Below are 17,797 nucleotides of genomic sequence, written 5' to 3'. Positions count from 1 at the left end.
TGTTATTATCAAACTAGCAAAATTAACACTAAGCTGTATAGATAACAAATGGCTCCTTACCCTTACCTCGATCTTTTGCTTTATCAGAAAGGAGCACTTCTACCTCTTCATAATCCCGGATGGCATCCAGTATGATGCTTCCTTCTTTGCTGAATAAGAACAGCATGGGGATCTTGATGTCATCTGTATCCTTCCCATCACCTGCCATCTGGAACAGAGGGGCAGTATCACTGCTGCTCCCCTCATTGTCATCTAGCCAGAAAATGAATACAGCAAACATCAAAACATCTCTCCATTACAAAGATCTAACAATTGTTACTATTTTTTAACTTGTTGACAAAATTAATTTTATGCATCAAGAAGTATAAAAGTAAATATAATTTTGGACTCAGTAATTACCCTAAAAATTTACTCCTAAGAAAATAATTCAAAACCAGCAAAAAGCCCTATGCACAAAGAAGTTTATGAGAGTGCTGTTTATAACTATAATTAGCTACTTGATGGAATACCCACAAAAACAGAAATGATATAGCAATGTAGGAAAAATTAGAAAACAAAATTCTGTCTATAAAAATTTCATTGGCTTATTAAAAAAAGCCTAGACATTAAAAAATTCAATGACTTAGATTACAGTAATAAAACCATGAATGAATTTCTGTTGTTTAAATTTTCTTCTAATGGCATTATTGTTTTATCAAACTGTAAATTGATAGTTCTTTACTATAATGCACACAAAGAGTAGTTATTAACACAGTTGGTTTTTCCTCTACAAACTGAATTAAACAGTACTGCTGTTTTACACTGGTTAAATAGTAGGACTATTTACTAAAAATAGCACTAGTAATACTCTGTTTTACTTGAGATGCCACTTAGGTTCACCTCCAAGCTCACGTGCCAGTCTCCCTAAAGAAATCACCCATCCTATCTCAGAGTACTTGCTCTCATAGGCCCTGCAAACCCATCCTCTTAGTAATAACTAATTAAGGATGGCTATGTGATCATAAGTCTTTCTGGGGAACCTAGAACTGGCACACGGAAAGACTGCTTCAGTCAACAGTGGGTGGTAGTCCAGTTAAGAGACACAGACTTAGGTCTGAGATGCAATTTAGAAAGGCCATATCAGAATAATTAACAAAGAGGGGAGCAGGATGGTGAGAAGCCGGAGAATGAGGCAGCAAAGAAAAATAGAGAAGAGAGTCCAGGGGGACACAGAAAGAGAGAAAAATGTAAAAGATGTCAGCTATCATGGTTCCTGATGATTTTTAGTTACCATTTTTACCTTCTGGTGAATCCCAGTTATAATTGTTACTCTTGGATTCAAAGAAACTAATTCTTTTTCATGTAGTGAACAAATCTCCCTTCTTAAACCAACTTAAGGAAATTATCTCCTGATCACTAAGATAATTTTTACTTCTAGTTCTTGAAATAAAAAATAACTACATTTTTGTACAATTAAAACCAGGAACAATAAAACAAACACTATGTCAGAAATAAATTTAGGATAAAGAAGTCACAACACAAAATAGTCTTTCTTTAAAAATTAAATTTTCTGAGAACAAAAATCATTGTTCTCAGAAAATTCTCAAAGAATTCTGCAACTAATAGCTACCAAAGAAAACAGTGGTTGACTTAACAATCCCTGCATCCTATAAAATATACCCTGAGAATTAGACTTCACTGAAAAAAATAGAGAAAATCTGAAATACTACACCAAGAAAGTATTTTTAAAAAATACTGATGCAGAGCTCTACTACAAGTTGGCTTTACTTAACAAATGCAGACAATGTAACCTAATTGCCTGTACCCACATATTAATCTGAAATTTAAAAAATATTGATACGTATGTTCCACACTTCGTTTTTTATACTTTTATTTCTATATTGAAGTCCTGGTAGAGATGTTCAAAACGACAGTGATGGTGAGATACTAAATTCTTCAATAAAAATAATCCCAATGTGGGAAATAACCAAGAATAAAGAGGATGACTTAAGTAAAGGGTCAGCAAACTTTCTGTGACTGGCTATATAGTGAACATTTCAGGCTTTACAGTTCTCCATTGCAACCACTCAACTCCACTAATGTAGTCGAAAGCAGTCTCAGACAACACACCAATAAATCAGCATGGCTGGGTCCCAATATCACTTTATAAAAACAGGCAATGAGCTTGATTTGACCTATTGTCTATATTTTCCAGCTGCTAATTTAGGTTGCTAAACAAAATTTCTCCTAATACATTCTTAACTAATTAAACTTATACATTAATTAAATCAACATTGGAATGCCCATATGAGATAAACAAAAGGAATAGTGAATACTTTTTCACTGAAATAATTTTTTTTACTTACACTAGATAGAAGAAAATCCTAATTAGGAGAATTACACAAATAAATCAATAATTATTTCCCTTGTGAGAGAAGATACACAGAAGAACTCACAATTAGGGTGTGACCCCAGGTCATCCAGCTCTTAACTATTTACTTCAATATAGAGAAAAATTTATATTTCCCATGGTAGACGTGGCCTGTTTGTCATAATATAAGTGATTTTCTGTGAAATATAAAACGCTAAGCCCACCAGATGAAAGATATGGATAAAATGATATAAAGTTGGTAATAGACTCTTTATAAAGTGGAAAAAGACCCAAAGGGAAAAAAAATCTGATGGCAATACTATAAATAATACTATAGTATGTACTGATACCTATGTCTGTTATTAGGTCAAGAAAAATTATATATTATCTTTAAATTTTATAGTCACCTAAAAGATAGTTATTTACTGTTTTCACTGAAGCTCAAAACACATTCTACTAAATAAATGGATTAAAAAACTGAAGTTGGGCCAATGTTACATTGCAATTCTGTGGTTAAGCCAGGAACTGTATCTTCATGTGTCTGACTCCAAAGCCTGCATTTCTGCAAAGGAATGGAAATCTCCAATGGCTCCCCAAGGCAAGGGGCAACATGCAATTCTTGTTCTTGAGAGATTTTCTTTGTTGTTTTTTTAAACTTCAGATTAACGTGAGGGTACAAACAACTAGGTTGTAATGTTTGCATCTGTTAGGTAGAGTCCCTCTTGTAGAGGTTCTGGATCTCATGGGAACATTTTCTTATCTGTGGTACTAGGTGTTTTCACCACTCACTCCTATCCCACCCTCATACTTGACCCCAAGTATTTTCACTGATATTATTATACAGAAAGCCAAATCTAGGCTTTCCAAAAACATAGCAGAAATATAGAAGTTATTAAGAGTCACCAGATGACCTATCCTGTTGTCTAGGTGAAGTAAAAATAATATGACAAACTCTTTGATAAAATTTAAAAAAATAGAAAGAAAAATCCTAAAACTTATCTCCTCCTTATCAACACAATGCCATGAGGAAGATTACTTACCAATAACAATGCCACCAATGGCTCCAGCATTCTGGATATTGCGTGCCTTTTCTGCAAACATGCACTGCCCTCTTTGTATCAGTGCAATTTTTCCCATCACTGCCTCAGGGTTAGTAAGCTCTGAACAACCATTGTATGGTTTACTGCTTGCAACAAATCCTCTTGTCTGTCAGAAATAAAAGTAACTTAAATACTTTAATCTTCTCAAATTGCAATCTAGTCATTACGCTTCCATATCTAGAGTTTTCTTTAGGAGAACTAGAATTCATTTCTTTTCTAATTATAACATATTACTGCATAGTTAGCACAAATTTTTGTTTTAAACATTTTGCACATCACAGTACTCAACCAATATTTCTATTGTACTGTGCAGCTTATATAGCATTTTTACATAAATTATTAAATTTGATCTTTATAATGATCCTGAGCAAAACAATACAATAGCATTTCCATTAACATATGGGGAAACTGAGATTCAGGTAACATAATTTTCTCTTAGATACAATGTTAGTAAGTGGCAAAGTTGGGACCTATAAGCAGATTCATGACAGCTGGGAAGCATTTTTAAACCATCACTGGTAACTAGAAAACTTTTTGAAAGAAGGAAAAATAATGTATTTAGTGTGCATGAATCTGGAAGCACTTCTTTGTCCCAGAAAAATTAAATCCACTAAAGAATTTTTTTAAAGCTATTAGTATAAAAATGTTTTAGCATCTTTCATTCTCTTAAAATGTAAATTCCATGAGGGCATGGATCTTTACTGGATTCGTAAACTGTTATGCATGGATAGCAAGTGGTACCTAGAATATATACTTGATCTTAGCCAAAAGGCCCAGAAGCAATTAGTTCCTAGCAAATAGAGGCACTCAAGATATAGTTGTTGAATGAATTAAGCTACAAATATGTACATTATACAAAAGTCTAAATTGGGAGTAACAGAAAGGAAAGAACACAGGTTTTAGATTGTGGGGACACTTGGGCTCTGTTCTCAGCTCTCCAATCAGATAGTGAGATGAACCTGTGAGTTGTTCAGCTGTGCAGTCTTTGTTTCTTGTGTTATAACTAAGACAACCTACTAGCTTAGTGGTCTTCAAAGTTTGCTCAGTAGTACCTCAGGGTCCCAGACTGTTTATATAGCTGCTTGGGCCAGAACATGCTGCTTTTAGCTCTTATCTATGCTGAGTTCTTGAGTTAGATTTTTGTTCAAAAAAAAGGTTCTATTGGTTGTAAGAAAGCTTGAAAACCATTTTAGATAAAGTTACTAAATTATAACAGAGATCATGAAATTGGCTAGAATCAAAACAAAATTTTAATCAAAATCCTATAAGCACTATATATACATAAACTATGACTCAAATTTTTCAAGATACGCTTTTACTTCACTTAAATCTGAGAGACTGAATACTGAGGTTTTTTAAATAAATACTACTAAATTAGAAAAGAGACTAAGAAATCAGACAACACTTAATATTTTAAATTTGCATACCTCTTTATGTTTAGACAGATCCAGCCCAAACTGAGCTGGTCCAGCAGTCAATACTACCCTGCCAAAAAATGGGTGGGAAACAATTTGTACAGCTCGTGGAGGTAGCTGCTGCTCTTTTTGTTGCTGACTTGACAATTCAATCATCTCCTGCATGAACCTCAACCCATCTTCAGCATCAATTGAACTAGCAGCCTATGAAAGAAACAGATTCATTTCATCCTTCCTTTCTGGAAAATTCCACCAACTTTTCTGATTTCCTAAATACAAAGCACTATAATCTCCCACTCTAAAATTTCGTCTTTCAATTTAGGTCACCAATATTTATGGTTTTCTTGTCCTCAAAAATATTTCTTGCAGAATTATACTTTCTGAAAATAATTTATCTGTAATTTTTATCAATGTTGCTTGAACTTTTTAGAATAATCTGATGATTATTCTATAATCGTCTTTTGATGCAGGGTGAGAATTGGACATCTATCAAATACTCGAATGCCTGCTTTGCTTGTTTTTCTCACCAGCTTCCCCTGTAAAGAAAAAACCTCATACCTGACCATACTTCCACTACTTAAAATGAGGAACTAACATACACATTCAATTTTGCTTGAAAACATGTATTGGGCAATTCTTCTATCCCAGCACTTGCCTACGCACTGGAGAGACATCCTTAAGGAGTCTGTGTCTAGAGGAGAAACTTGTAAAATTAGCTATGATAAAATTTCTCAGTTGGAAAAGTGGAATATGAACACAGATGAGGGTTGGCTCTGCTGTGTCTATCTGGGAAAGATTTAGAACGACAGTTGAATTCAGTCTTAACAGGAAAAGCTGAAGAATGTCTGACTATAATAGAAGAGTCTTGACATACTGCAAGAAAAACCAACAGGAGTGGGAGTCAGAGGATGAAGGAAGATGAAATTTCTAGCTCTGATAACTTAGAGAATTATGATAGGGTTTACAGACATAGAAAACAAAAGAAGAAAAGATGGGTTGAGGTACGAGCAGGAAGAGAGAATGCAAGTTTGGACAGATTCAGACTGAGATGCAGAAATGTACGACAGGTAGATTAACACTGGGTTTAAGATTAAACTTAGGAATCACGGGTACTTATACATATTTAAGAAGCTGTATGTACAAAGATGCTAGCCGAGCTTGTGGAAATAGGTGAGACTGTTGAAGAGCATACAGAGAAAAGGAGAGCTACAAAGGAATCTACGGAACATGAACAGAGAAGTATAACAGAACTATATTTCTGGAATGTCCTGGAAGCCAAGAAAGAAAAATCTTTTAAGAAGGAATCAGTCAACAGTCACAGAAAAGTTAGATCATGTAAGGATTAAGAGGCCACTTGGTAGCAATTGTCCTTAAGTAAAAGCAAAGTCATAAGAGATGTCATTCTCCCTACCAGTAAGTGAGGGTGAGTAAAACATAAGAAAGAAGGAACAATACACTTTAAAAAGGATAAGTATGGCAAAAATATAGATGAGATATGTGAATATAAATTTGAAGGCATAGTGAGATCATGGGAAGGTTAAATTTGAACAAACTATGTAGTTTTCTGAGAAAAGTATGCTAACAAGGTACATAATTGAAAGACTTCATGTTATTAAAAACTTTTAAAGTAAAAATCAATAAAAATTTCCCCAAAAGTTATCTTTCCTAGGCATAGACAAATAAATGCCTATGATGAATAAAATATTCAACAGCTCTTTAGAAACTAAAATAATAGAAAACAGAGATGTAAATATTAAAACTAATTATTACCTTTTAAAGTTACGCTCTAAATAAAATAGTGGAAAGATAATGGACTGAGAAACAGAAACCTTAGATTTGAGTCCTACAATTGAATATATTAACTTAAGAAAATTACTCAACCTATCTCCAACTTAGTTTATTGATTTATATGATAAAGGAGTTGAATTAGATGACTTGCCAAGATACTTCCAAGTCCTAAAATTTTGATTCTCTAGCTTTAAATAATGTATTTAAAGTTTTAAAAAAGTGAAATGCCATTGTCTTATTAAAGGTAACGAGATCAAAGAAAGCAGAGAAGAGATGGTATCTAATTAGTATAGCAATGTCTTACTTGGATTGCATGTTGGACCAACTGGACTCTCCCATCTTTGAGGTGAATCAAACTCACCCCCATCTTCTTCAGGATTTCTAAATGCTCAGGGTTAGTGGCCATGAAATCTCTGGCTCTCAGAGGGGGTTTAGCTCCACTCCTGAAACTCTCCTCTCTGCTAAAAGTAATTATAGGCAAGGCTTAAAAAACTACAAATCAGAATTGGCAAAAAACACAAGCCAATTAAAAACAATGTTAGATATATACAAAATCACTAGTTTTATAACAAATGAAACTGAAATAACTGGAAAGTTATGCCATTAATAAGTAGCATAGCTTTCAAATAGCATACTTTCCAATTAGAAAAGCATGTATATCATCTATATAAAGCAATATGAGTCAACAGCATTATAACTATTTGAAGGTACAGAATAGATTTTGATTTGCTTGGGCATTTGTAACTATTGATGTTTTCCTCTAAAAACACAGAATTTTCTCCCAATATTTTCAAAGCAAAACAACACTTATATCAATAAATAATAATGCTCACATAAAATATTTTATAAATTTTCCTGCAATGGCCTTTCTAATATAACTATTTGGAAGAAAATAAACTCATTAAGCCAAATATGTTTTCGTTTAACAAGAGTAAGTACTCCCTCAAAAAATAAAACTCAGACAAAACAAAAAACCCCTGTATTTGCATGACACAGAAACTACAGACATAATGAAAAATTCTGGCTGTACAAGATATGAAAATATTTGAAGAAACTATTCTGTATAAAAATGACCGGGCACAGTGGCTCATGCCTGTAATCCTAGCACTCTGGGAAGCCCTGGTGGGTGGATCGTTTGAGCTCAGGAGTTCAAGACCAGCCTGAGCAAAAAGCAATACCTCATCTCTAAAATTAGCCAGGAGTTGTTGGGGGTGCCTGCGGTCCCAGCTATTCAGAGGCAGCGGCAAGAGGACTGCTTGAGCCCAAGAGTTTAAAGTTGCTATGACCTGACACCACAGCACTCTACTAAGAATGACAAAGGGAAACTCTGTCTCAAAAAAAAAAAGAACTACAGAAGTTAAAAACTATTATATACTACCATATTATTACTTAGTTCATGAAATAAAAGATACATTGAAAACTTCCATAATAATAAAAATATTACTGCAAAATAAATTTTACTATCTAGCTTTAACAAAAATTTTAGTTTAATCAGTGGTAACTACATACCTCAATATTTTTGGTCTAAGTAAATGTCTTCTTGGGTATTGCTATGTTCCTTAAGTTCTCTGTCATTTATTAGAATTAACTTCAATATTAACAAATATAAAATAATACATCTTACACTCTGATGATGCCTCTTGGACAGCTCTTATCCACCACATTTTTCAAGGGCTCACGAATACTCTGAGCATACAATGGGTCATTAGGGAAGAGAATCTGAGTATTTGGACAAGTCCAATCAAAATTACTGTCATCCAGTTCTGTATATTCTGAGGTCTACAATACAAAACAAATTTCTTAAGTAAAAATAATTACCTTACTTATATTTTTTAAAGATATAAATATATACAGGATGCAATAAAAAATAAAATGTTATACATACTTTTCCTCCCCATACATGTATTTATTGAACAAAGTAATAGATTCCTTTTCACTATAAAACAAACATAGACATAAAATAGAGAATAAGACATCTAATTCAAAAACTCACTGTGTTCTTCTTAGAGGTGTTTTGATTTGTAGTAGAAAGCCAAAGAGGTAACAGATGAGCTTCTGTTGTAAAGATGTAATCTTCTATGTCAAAAATAATGTCTTCTTTATCAGCAAATAATAGGTAAAGATATTTAAACATTTCAGCCAAGAAGAAAGAATCCATTCTAAAATACAAAGTCACAAATAAAATATAAGGACATAAAATGCCAACTCTCTGAAAGCCATGGAGTCAAGGTCTATACTAATTTAGATATCCAATGATCTACAAAGGTTATCAGTCTCCCAGTGGCAGAATAATATTAACTCCTTAAGTAAATTTCATGTTAATGAAAAAGACCAGAGTAGCTGCCTGCCTCAGGTACACTAAATCTTGCCAATAACACAACAAGATTAGGCCTTCCAATATTGGAAGTTCTCTATTCTATGCAGAATCAAATAACCCAGATGAATTCTACTAGTGAGAACTGCATAAGAACCTTCACCAACATGTGTATTAACAGAATTAGATAAAGTTATACAATTCTGATGGAGTTCACTATGTAGCCATTTAAGTGAAAAATAAAGTGGTTTTAAAGACAATCATTTATAAAAATAAATTTACACATAAAAATGTATAAATTATAAGGAAATTACATGAAAAAAGTGACTTTACAGCATAAAGTCACATATGATATGATTATAATATTCTAAGTATTTATATACCTGTCAAGAAAGGTATGGGAGAAATAAAGGGAATAAAAGTACATGTGGCTTTATAAATGACTTAATGTTACTATAGATTAATGACTTTTTAAAGAAATGTTTAAATTAAAGTTAAAGTAAAATTAAAAATGTCAGAAAAAGCATAGCTGGTAGATGGACTTACAGTAACATTAAAATTTACTACCTCCCAAAGCATCCTGGAGTTTGGGGTAATAAATTACTTTTAGTTTACTGGACAGGCTGCATAGTTTCTCTGGCCAAGTTCAATTCCTGACACATAGTAGGCACTCAATAAACGTTTATTCAATTGAATGCAAACGACATTACTAAATCATGAGCTGGACAGGTAGCAGAACACAGTAGTAAAGAACACAGGCTGTAGAAATACGCCTTCCATTAACTCTGTGACCATGGGAATATTATATAAGGACTGTGAGCTTCCATTAACTTCTGTAACAGGAACGCAATAATACACTCATGACACTGATGTGAAGACTAAACGAGATACTAGATGGTAATTACTAATGGCTGGCACATTGGCTCATGCCTGTCATCCTAAAACTCTGGAAGGCTGAGGCAAGTGCCTGAGCTCACCAGTTCGAGACCAGCCTGAGCCAGAGCGAGACCTCATCTCTAAAAATAGCCATGCTCTGTGGCAGGCACCACCTATAGTCCCAGCTACTTAGGAGGCCGAAGTAAGAGAGTCACTTAAGCCTGGGAGTTGGATGTTACTGTAAGCTGTGATGCCATGGCACTCTACCTGGGGCAACAAAGTAAGACTCTGTCTCAAATATAAATAAATAAATAAATGGTAATTACTTAGCAAAGCAGCTGACATACAAATGAGATCAAAACTACAACTATGATTTTTCCTACACATAAATGATTTTTTATTTTGAAAGAAAAACTCACTTGTAATGCTTCAGAACTATTTTGGTCATTTTGGATCTCAATCTTTTTAGAATAAAACACTTTCCTGTCAATCTGCAATGCACTTACAATTTAACCTTTTCTGAAGGACTGTTATTACAGCAGCAAATACTATCTTGAAAACTGTACACTGATAAGGATGACTGATAATCAGCAAATACTAGAACTAATTATGAAACAGATCATTTGTAAACATTTAGAAAAGGACATGGTAAGACCATTACAATACGAATTGAGTAAAGCTAACAAGAAGCTGAGCATTGTATCATATGATCTAGTTTGTATTTTAAAAGCCATAAATGTGTACATAAATGCAAACATACAAGCATTAACAATGCCTGGAATGCTATCAAACTGCTGACAGTGATTATCTTAGGCAAGTAGGGGAGAGTATCTTAGGAATGATTTTCATATTCATTTAGCTATCTAAATTATTTTTAGTAATCATCTCTTATTTGGAAAACACAGATATTTCCATTTTAAAAATTGTGTGTGTGAGTTGATGAAGCAGTGGTCCTCAATTAGATAGAGGATGTAAACCTGTCAATGGTGGAGAATGCCAGTGAGCTGGAGGACAGTGCTAGCCGATCAGCAAAATGCCAAGAGCCTGTAACTGAAAGCTTGCAAGTGACAATAAGGCACTGGTCACAGTCCAACCAAAATTCTTCCCAACGATTTGGATGACAAAATTTTGCTTATCCAAACTGTAGATCACCAAAAACTGGTAATTTAGCTAATAAATAATATGACTAAAACGAGATTCAACCTTTCTTTTTGGTCTAGAAACAGAAACAACAGCATGAACTTTGCTAGGTTCAGTATAAAGTTCTAAGTTTACACTAAAAAAACCAACTCAGCTGCTCGAGGGTAGAACACAAAATGCCCATTTATCAGCAGTCTGTTAGTTCACTATCTGAAGTTAGGTGGCTACAAGCTGTAAGTTGAACTTAACAAATAAAGCTGCTAAAAAATCTGAAGCATATCTAATAATACAGTATGAAAGGTTTTTTTAAATTTGTATTTATTTATTTTGAGACAGAGCCAGAGTCTGTTGTCCCAGGCTAGAGTGCTATGGCATCATAGCTCACAGCAAGCTCAAACTCCTGGGTTCAGGTGATTCTCTTGCCTCAGTCTCCCAAAGTCCCAAAGTATTGGGACTACAGGCGCCCACCACGATGTCCAGGTTATTTTTCTATTTTTAGTAGAGACGTGGTTTCACTTTTGCTCAGGCTGTTCTTGAACTCCTGAGCTCAAGTTATCTTCCTGCCTCAGCTTCTCAGAGGGCGAGGATTTTAAGCATGAGCCACTGCACCCAGCATGATGAAGGTTTAATAGTTCTAAAACTTTTGTCGGGCTAAATCAATCTTAGAGGTACAATGGCCATGAGGAACAGAGAGTTGATGAAGCAATGGTTCTCAATTAGAGAGAGGATGTAAACCTGTCAAACCCTAAGAAAATCAGCAGTAATCCCTTGTTTGAATCTAGATAGTTACGGTGCTGTTGTGCTGGGCATATCCTGAGAATTCTCCATATGATGTTTGAAGAGAGATTCTGTATACCTGAATACAATCAAAACGGGGCAAATGCAGGGGTAAGAGGTCCAGAAATAATATAATAAAAGGAGTATTTGGTGGAGGGAGGATGTTAAGCTTCAAAAAAGGGAACTTGGCTGGGCTTGGGGGCTCCTGTTTCTTATCTCAGCACTTTGGGAGGTTTGTGGCCAGGAGTTTGAGACAAGCCTGAGCAACATAAGAGAGATCCTGTCTCTACAAAAAGTAGAAAAATTAGCCAGGTATAGAGGTGAGTGCCTATCATCCCAGCTAGTTAGGAACATGAGATGAAAAGATTGCATGAGCCCCAGAGTCTGAGGCTGCAATGAGCTACGTATGACTGCATGATTGTACTCCTGGGAGATAATACAGTGAAGAAGGGAGGGAAAGCAGAGAAAAAGAGAAAGGAGAGCAAAGAAAAGAAAGAAGGGAAAGAAGAGAAAAAAGAAAAGAAAGGAAAGGAAAAAGAAGGAGAAGGAAGGGAGGGAGGGAAGTACGGAACAGAAGGGAGGCCAGGGAAGGGAAGAAAAAGACTCCCTGAACAGAGTAAATCATGTCTTCCTCTGTTATTCCTCAACCTGTTGCCTCTTTTATAAAACAGTACGTATCACATGGCTGTGATTATTTCTTTACAGACCTATCCTACTCATTAACAAGTCATGGGAAGGGACTAGCTTTATTTTATCTTTCTATCCTTAACTGTAAGTATAGTGCCTGGCATATAGGAGGTGCTTAATTATTATCTTTTGAATGAATTACCAGTATAACATAGTTGTCAAGAGCCAATCTGCCTTGGTTTGAATTCTGACTTAACCTTACTAATTGTGTGACCCTGGGCAAGCTCCCTAAACTTCTCTTTGCCTTGGTTACTTCATCTTTAAAATAAAGATTACAACAGAATTAGGCTTTTGCAGGTTTTGTAATCATCAAATGAGCTAAGACATACTAAGTACTTAGAAAGGTATCCAGAGTACAGGAAATAGTAAATGTTATAGACAAATACTCAGGGTATCCACTTCATTTCCTGCTGTTTACTACATGCCTGCTTCCAGAAACCTACCACTCTTTGTCAGCAGTGGTAGAGGAAAGAGGTTCTAAGACCAGGTAATTATGATCCAAACACTGAGCGAACAACAGAAGGACCCTAGAAAGAAATGACAAGTGCCGCACTTCTCGTGTCTGGAACTTCTTTTACTTCTTTTCTAATTCTTGCTCATCCTTTAAGACACAGAATTCTCTAGGAACCTTTCAATGACCATTATATCCCAACTGTGTTTCAAATCCCCTTTTAATGTGTTTCACAGCACTTAAACAACGTTTTAAAAGTCTATTTATCTACCTGTTTCAGTGATTCAATGACAGAAAGGACACATCATCACATCTTTAGTCCTCAAACACTAGTAATAACCTTGGCACATAAAACGCCTTAGTAAATACTTGTGGTATGAACATTTGCTAACCCAACAAACAAACAAGCTTTAGCATTCATTCAGAGATGTTATGACCAGGTAAGTGGACTCAGAATAACTGGAATGTTTGTGAATGTCACAATGACCAAAGAGTGCTTTTTATAGCTTGAGTACTTCAGGCTATCCACATCCATCCAGTATCCAATGAGAAAGAAACTAACATTGGTCTTCCCCACCCCTCCAAATCAGCAACAGATTGTGAGGAAATCTTGATTAAACACAAATCATAATCCAGATCATTCATCATCATCTGGTAATTTCTAATATAATACATAACATAAAAAATATTAATAAAGGAGGAAAACATTTCAAATGCTCCTAATATGTGCCAAGGTTCTGATATTTAATAATCATTCATTCATTCATCTATTTAAAAATCATTTGAACCCCTACAATATGCCAGGCACTATGATAAAAATATAAACTTTTCAAGCAATTTAAAAATGAGTTTACTCATGAGTTTTAAAAAATAAACACAAATGAAATTAAGTTTGATCCTCAACTAAACTTCATAGAAGAATTAAACTTATCTGAATTCTATTAATACCTACTAGTTGTATTTTATTGTTGTTTCAGAGTTACCCTGAGGAAAGGGGAGGTTAGCAAATGTTTTACCTGTCCTCATGACTTCCAGTACGAACATCCTTCATGGCAGCAAATCCGCAAGGCACTCTAGCATATTTATTTAAATTTTCAATAAGTGTTTTCCCTACTTCAAGGTAGTAAGGATCTCCTGTAGCCTAATAAAAAGGAGAATATATGTATACATATATATAGCTTATATATTACCACATATCATCCATTTATCAAATATTTATTGAGTACCTACTAGGTGCCAAGCACTGGAATGTTACATAGAACTGGGCTCTGAAAATAAGCCATGGACCTGCTTTACAGAATTTCTATTTTTTTTTTCATCACCTTCAAGCAGAGGAAAAAACAGAATTTCTTAAATAAAGATGGTCCCTAGGTAACAAATGTGATAGGTTCTGTAGGTCTGTTCTTAAGTTGAATTCCTATGTGGTAAGTTGGGCAAGGTACCTTTACCTATTACCTCTGATAGTCTTCATTTGTAAGTGTGAGTTGTATGTAAGTTGGATGTTTGTAACTAGGGGACTGCTTGTATACAACTGAAAAGTTGTCCAACTATTTATCTTAGGCTTCAGATTAAATTCCTAATGCCCAGAAAGGTTATCTGCCTGAAGACATGCTCTAGAAAACATCTCTAGAACATGAACATTTCTTTTAAAAAATGCTTAAATATTTTTAAAAGGCATAAAACTTACATGTCAATCCTTCCATCTTTTAATAATTCTATACACTAGATGAACAAGAAGTATATATCCAAACATTATAACATTAATAGAGGACTTTGAAAACCCAATTACTATTTAAACAGAGAATGGGGACTAAAAGTAAAGAGGGGTAAATTATCTTACTTTATATAGGAAGTAGGTACTTTCTGCAAATTCTGGCCTTAAAGGATGTTGGGCCCAATGTACCCTGAAATCTGTGGTAAATGCCTGAACAAAACAATATACAAATAGTCATTAAAAATAAACAAACAAGTAGTCTGAAATACATAATAGAACATATCAATTCATAAACAGGTAAAAGTAATTAGAACATTAATCACGACATTTTCATCAATAAAATATCAATTTTCATTGCTTAAAAAATCAGAGTTCATTTTGCAAAGGCTGCTATTTTTACCAATTGAATGGACTGTTTTAAATAAATATTTTGGCTATTAGCAAACTCAGAAAAACTAAGTAATAAAGTAATGAAACTCAGTAATGCCACTACATGGATCTGGATGGTCTATATAACTGTGTTTCCTTTTTCTTTCTTCTCTCCACTTTTTTCCTCTTCTAGTTCTCATATTTCCATTTTAAATTTTTTTAATTGACAAAAATTACATATATTCATTGTGTACATGATGTTTTGATATACATACACACAGTAGAATGGCTAAATCAAGCTAATTAACATATGCATTACCCCACAACTTATTTTGTGGTGAGAACACTTAAAATCTGCTCTCTTAGCAATTTTCAAGTCTGCATGTTTATATTTTAGCATATGTTTTCTAATAATCTCAAATCCTTTTCAGAATGAGATAGGGTATTATTTCAAAATAAATAAAATTAGTCCTTTTGAAATTTATTCAAAAACAGAGCCAACTGGTTTTTAAAAAGATAAAGATAAAAACAAAAACTGTTATGGGAACCAAATAAAAACTTCATTTGTGATAAATGTGTTTAGTTGAAGCCTCAGTTTATTCTGTATGGATATGAATTTTCTACAATGCACAGTCCTACTCACCTGAAGGCTAATAAAACTATACTTCCCAAAACAAACACTTTAGGAAGCATTCTAAGTTGGTGGAATGCTTAGATAGCTCACAGAGGGTAGTCAATAAGCAGGGACAGAACAAGGCCATACACACATTTGGAAATTTTTAATGGTACATTTCTGGAAAGCCAAAAAGTATGCTATTAAAATCTTATCATATCAAGCTACCAAAAATATTTACTACTAATATAATGTATAAAAACCAGGAAGAGTAATTCTCAATTAGCATGAGTAAAGACTAGAATTCACCTAATTTCCAATGAGCAGTTGCGACCAGCAAAAGTGTATTTAATGAATCTAGTTTTCATAAAACAACCTTCAGAAAATAAAAACTCACAAGATCTCCCTAGCTGGTAGGTATTAATAAAAGTTAGAATGGGACAATATTACAATGGCATGGATCAGGAAATAGGAAGTTGAAATGGGTTTGTTTTTTTTTTACATAAAATTAATGAAATGTCAGCATTAATCTAGATTTATCTTAATAGGTGAGGAAAAACAAAAACGTATAAATATTGTGCAAATTAAAAATAAACTACTTAACCAGGAAAAAATAAAAGAACAAACATGCTTTATAGATGTTATTTTCTACCTTTCGATTAATAATTTATAGTGTATATATGTATATACATGTGAATGTACATATATGTGTACATTTTTGTGTGTGTACATGTACATAAAAAATTAGAGTACCAAAGATTATTTCTTACCTCTGGTAGAAAGTTATGTTTTTTAATCACCTGATATAACATCTCATGAGTTTCAATGGCAGGTCTAATATCCCCCTTTAAAACCTAGACGTCAACAACAACAAAGTTACCTAATAAAATATGAGCAGATTTTTATCTATAATCATTATATAAACAGAAAAATGTATATTAATACAATTTTGGTAATTCAATTTCAGAGATCACAAATGCACTTAATACCATTTCACTTTCACATTAATACAATTCTTTATACCTGTAAACCTGGAAAAAAGGCAAGCAAAGCATCCATCCAAGTCCGAGCATTCAGCATTGGTTTATGGATATGCACGTCAAGCAGAAGCGGTGGCTGGCTAATGTACCTCATGATGGCATCGTAGTGCTAAAAGATCACAACATATATTCATGAAAGGAGATGAAAACAGGTGTACTACTCCATCCATTGTTAAACAGCATTGTGAAGAAGTTAACCAGAATTTATACGTAAACACACTAGCAATTAGCTATGTAAATATTTATTTTGGATGGAAATCTTCTAAAATATATACAATCCTTTATGTCCTACAAGTTGGATGTAGAATATTGGAGATACATTTAATATGGGACCTTCTGGGGAAAGTTGATTTGATACCTTTGTGGCCTAGTGATGCTCTTAGGTTCCCTTGGATTACAGATACAGGCTTCTATATTACAGAATTAGTTTTTGCCTGTGTTTAGGAAGTTTGGTCCTTTCTCAGCTAACGTAATATTCTGGTGCTCTAGACAGATGTGGTGGTTATAAGCCTGTAATTCCAGCTACTTAGGAGGATCATTTGAGCCCAGGAATTCAAAACCAGCCATGTCTCAAAAAAATAAGTTAAAAAAAACTGTAGCGCTAACTACCTAAACTAACATCTACTCACTGTTGCCAATGTTATGGTCTGCTATCTTTGCTTTTCATGTTCTCAGAAACTCTTTCTCCCCTTCTTTTCCTAGTTATTTCTCAGCTTCGACAACAGATTGAGTTGTGGTAACGAGTCAATAAAAATAGTATGTGTCCACATTCACCTCAAGAAATTCTTGTTACAATAATAAACGATATATATGACAGTGTTTTATAAACATGAAATCGATGACTTATTAAGAGTTTTACTAGTTTATTTTTTGCTAACTTGCCTATTATTTAATCATTATTATTGAGTACCTGCCATAGATTAAGGCACAGTTCTTTTTTTACAGAGCCTCAAGCTGTCAGCCTGGGTAGAGTGCCATGGCATCACAGCTCACAGCAACCTTCAACTCCTGGGCTCAAGTGATTCTGCTGCCTCCACCTCCCAAGTAGCTGGGAGGCGCCCACCACAATGCCCAGCTATTTTTTTTTTTTTTTTGGTTGCAGACGTCATTGTCCAATCCCAGGCTGGATTCGAACTCGCCAGCTCAGGTGTATATGGCTGGTG

The 17,797-nt window shown here is 34.2% G+C and overlaps 1 protein-coding gene across 2 annotated transcripts in view; it reads right to left on the bottom strand.

Moving 5' to 3' along the window:
- The window catches only part of EDEM3 (ER degradation enhancing alpha-mannosidase like protein 3), a 70,642-nt gene that overhangs the window by 14,007 nt on the left and 38,838 nt on the right, over positions 1-17,797 (bottom strand). The window contains exons 10-19 of one of the 2 annotated variants that reach the window (XM_023510758.1): positions 16,618-16,743; positions 16,365-16,448; positions 14,739-14,822; positions 13,915-14,039; positions 8,647-8,812; positions 8,278-8,432; positions 6,958-7,114; positions 4,878-5,069; positions 3,391-3,556; positions 67-252 (exon numbers count right to left, since the gene is read on the bottom strand). In XM_023510758.1, coding sequence (XP_023366526.1) covers positions 67-252; positions 3,391-3,556; positions 4,878-5,069; positions 6,958-7,114; positions 8,278-8,432; positions 8,647-8,812; positions 13,915-14,039; positions 14,739-14,822; positions 16,365-16,448; positions 16,618-16,743 — 1,441 coding nt within the window. The remainder of the gene's footprint in view (positions 1-66; positions 253-3,390; positions 3,557-4,877; positions 5,070-6,957; positions 7,115-8,277; positions 8,433-8,646; positions 8,813-13,914; positions 14,040-14,738; positions 14,823-16,364; positions 16,449-16,617; positions 16,744-17,797) is intronic. The other variant, XM_003785625.3, reaches the window with a different exon arrangement.

The sequence above is a fragment of the Otolemur garnettii genome, unplaced genomic scaffold, assembly GCF_000181295.1.
Source record: "Otolemur garnettii isolate 467f Iridium unplaced genomic scaffold, OtoGar3 scaffold00016, whole genome shotgun sequence".
Taxonomy (NCBI): Eukaryota; Metazoa; Chordata; class Mammalia; order Primates; family Galagidae; genus Otolemur; species Otolemur garnettii.
The sequence above is the reverse complement of the archived record's forward strand: the minus strand, read 5'-3'. Positions and strand labels throughout refer to the sequence as shown.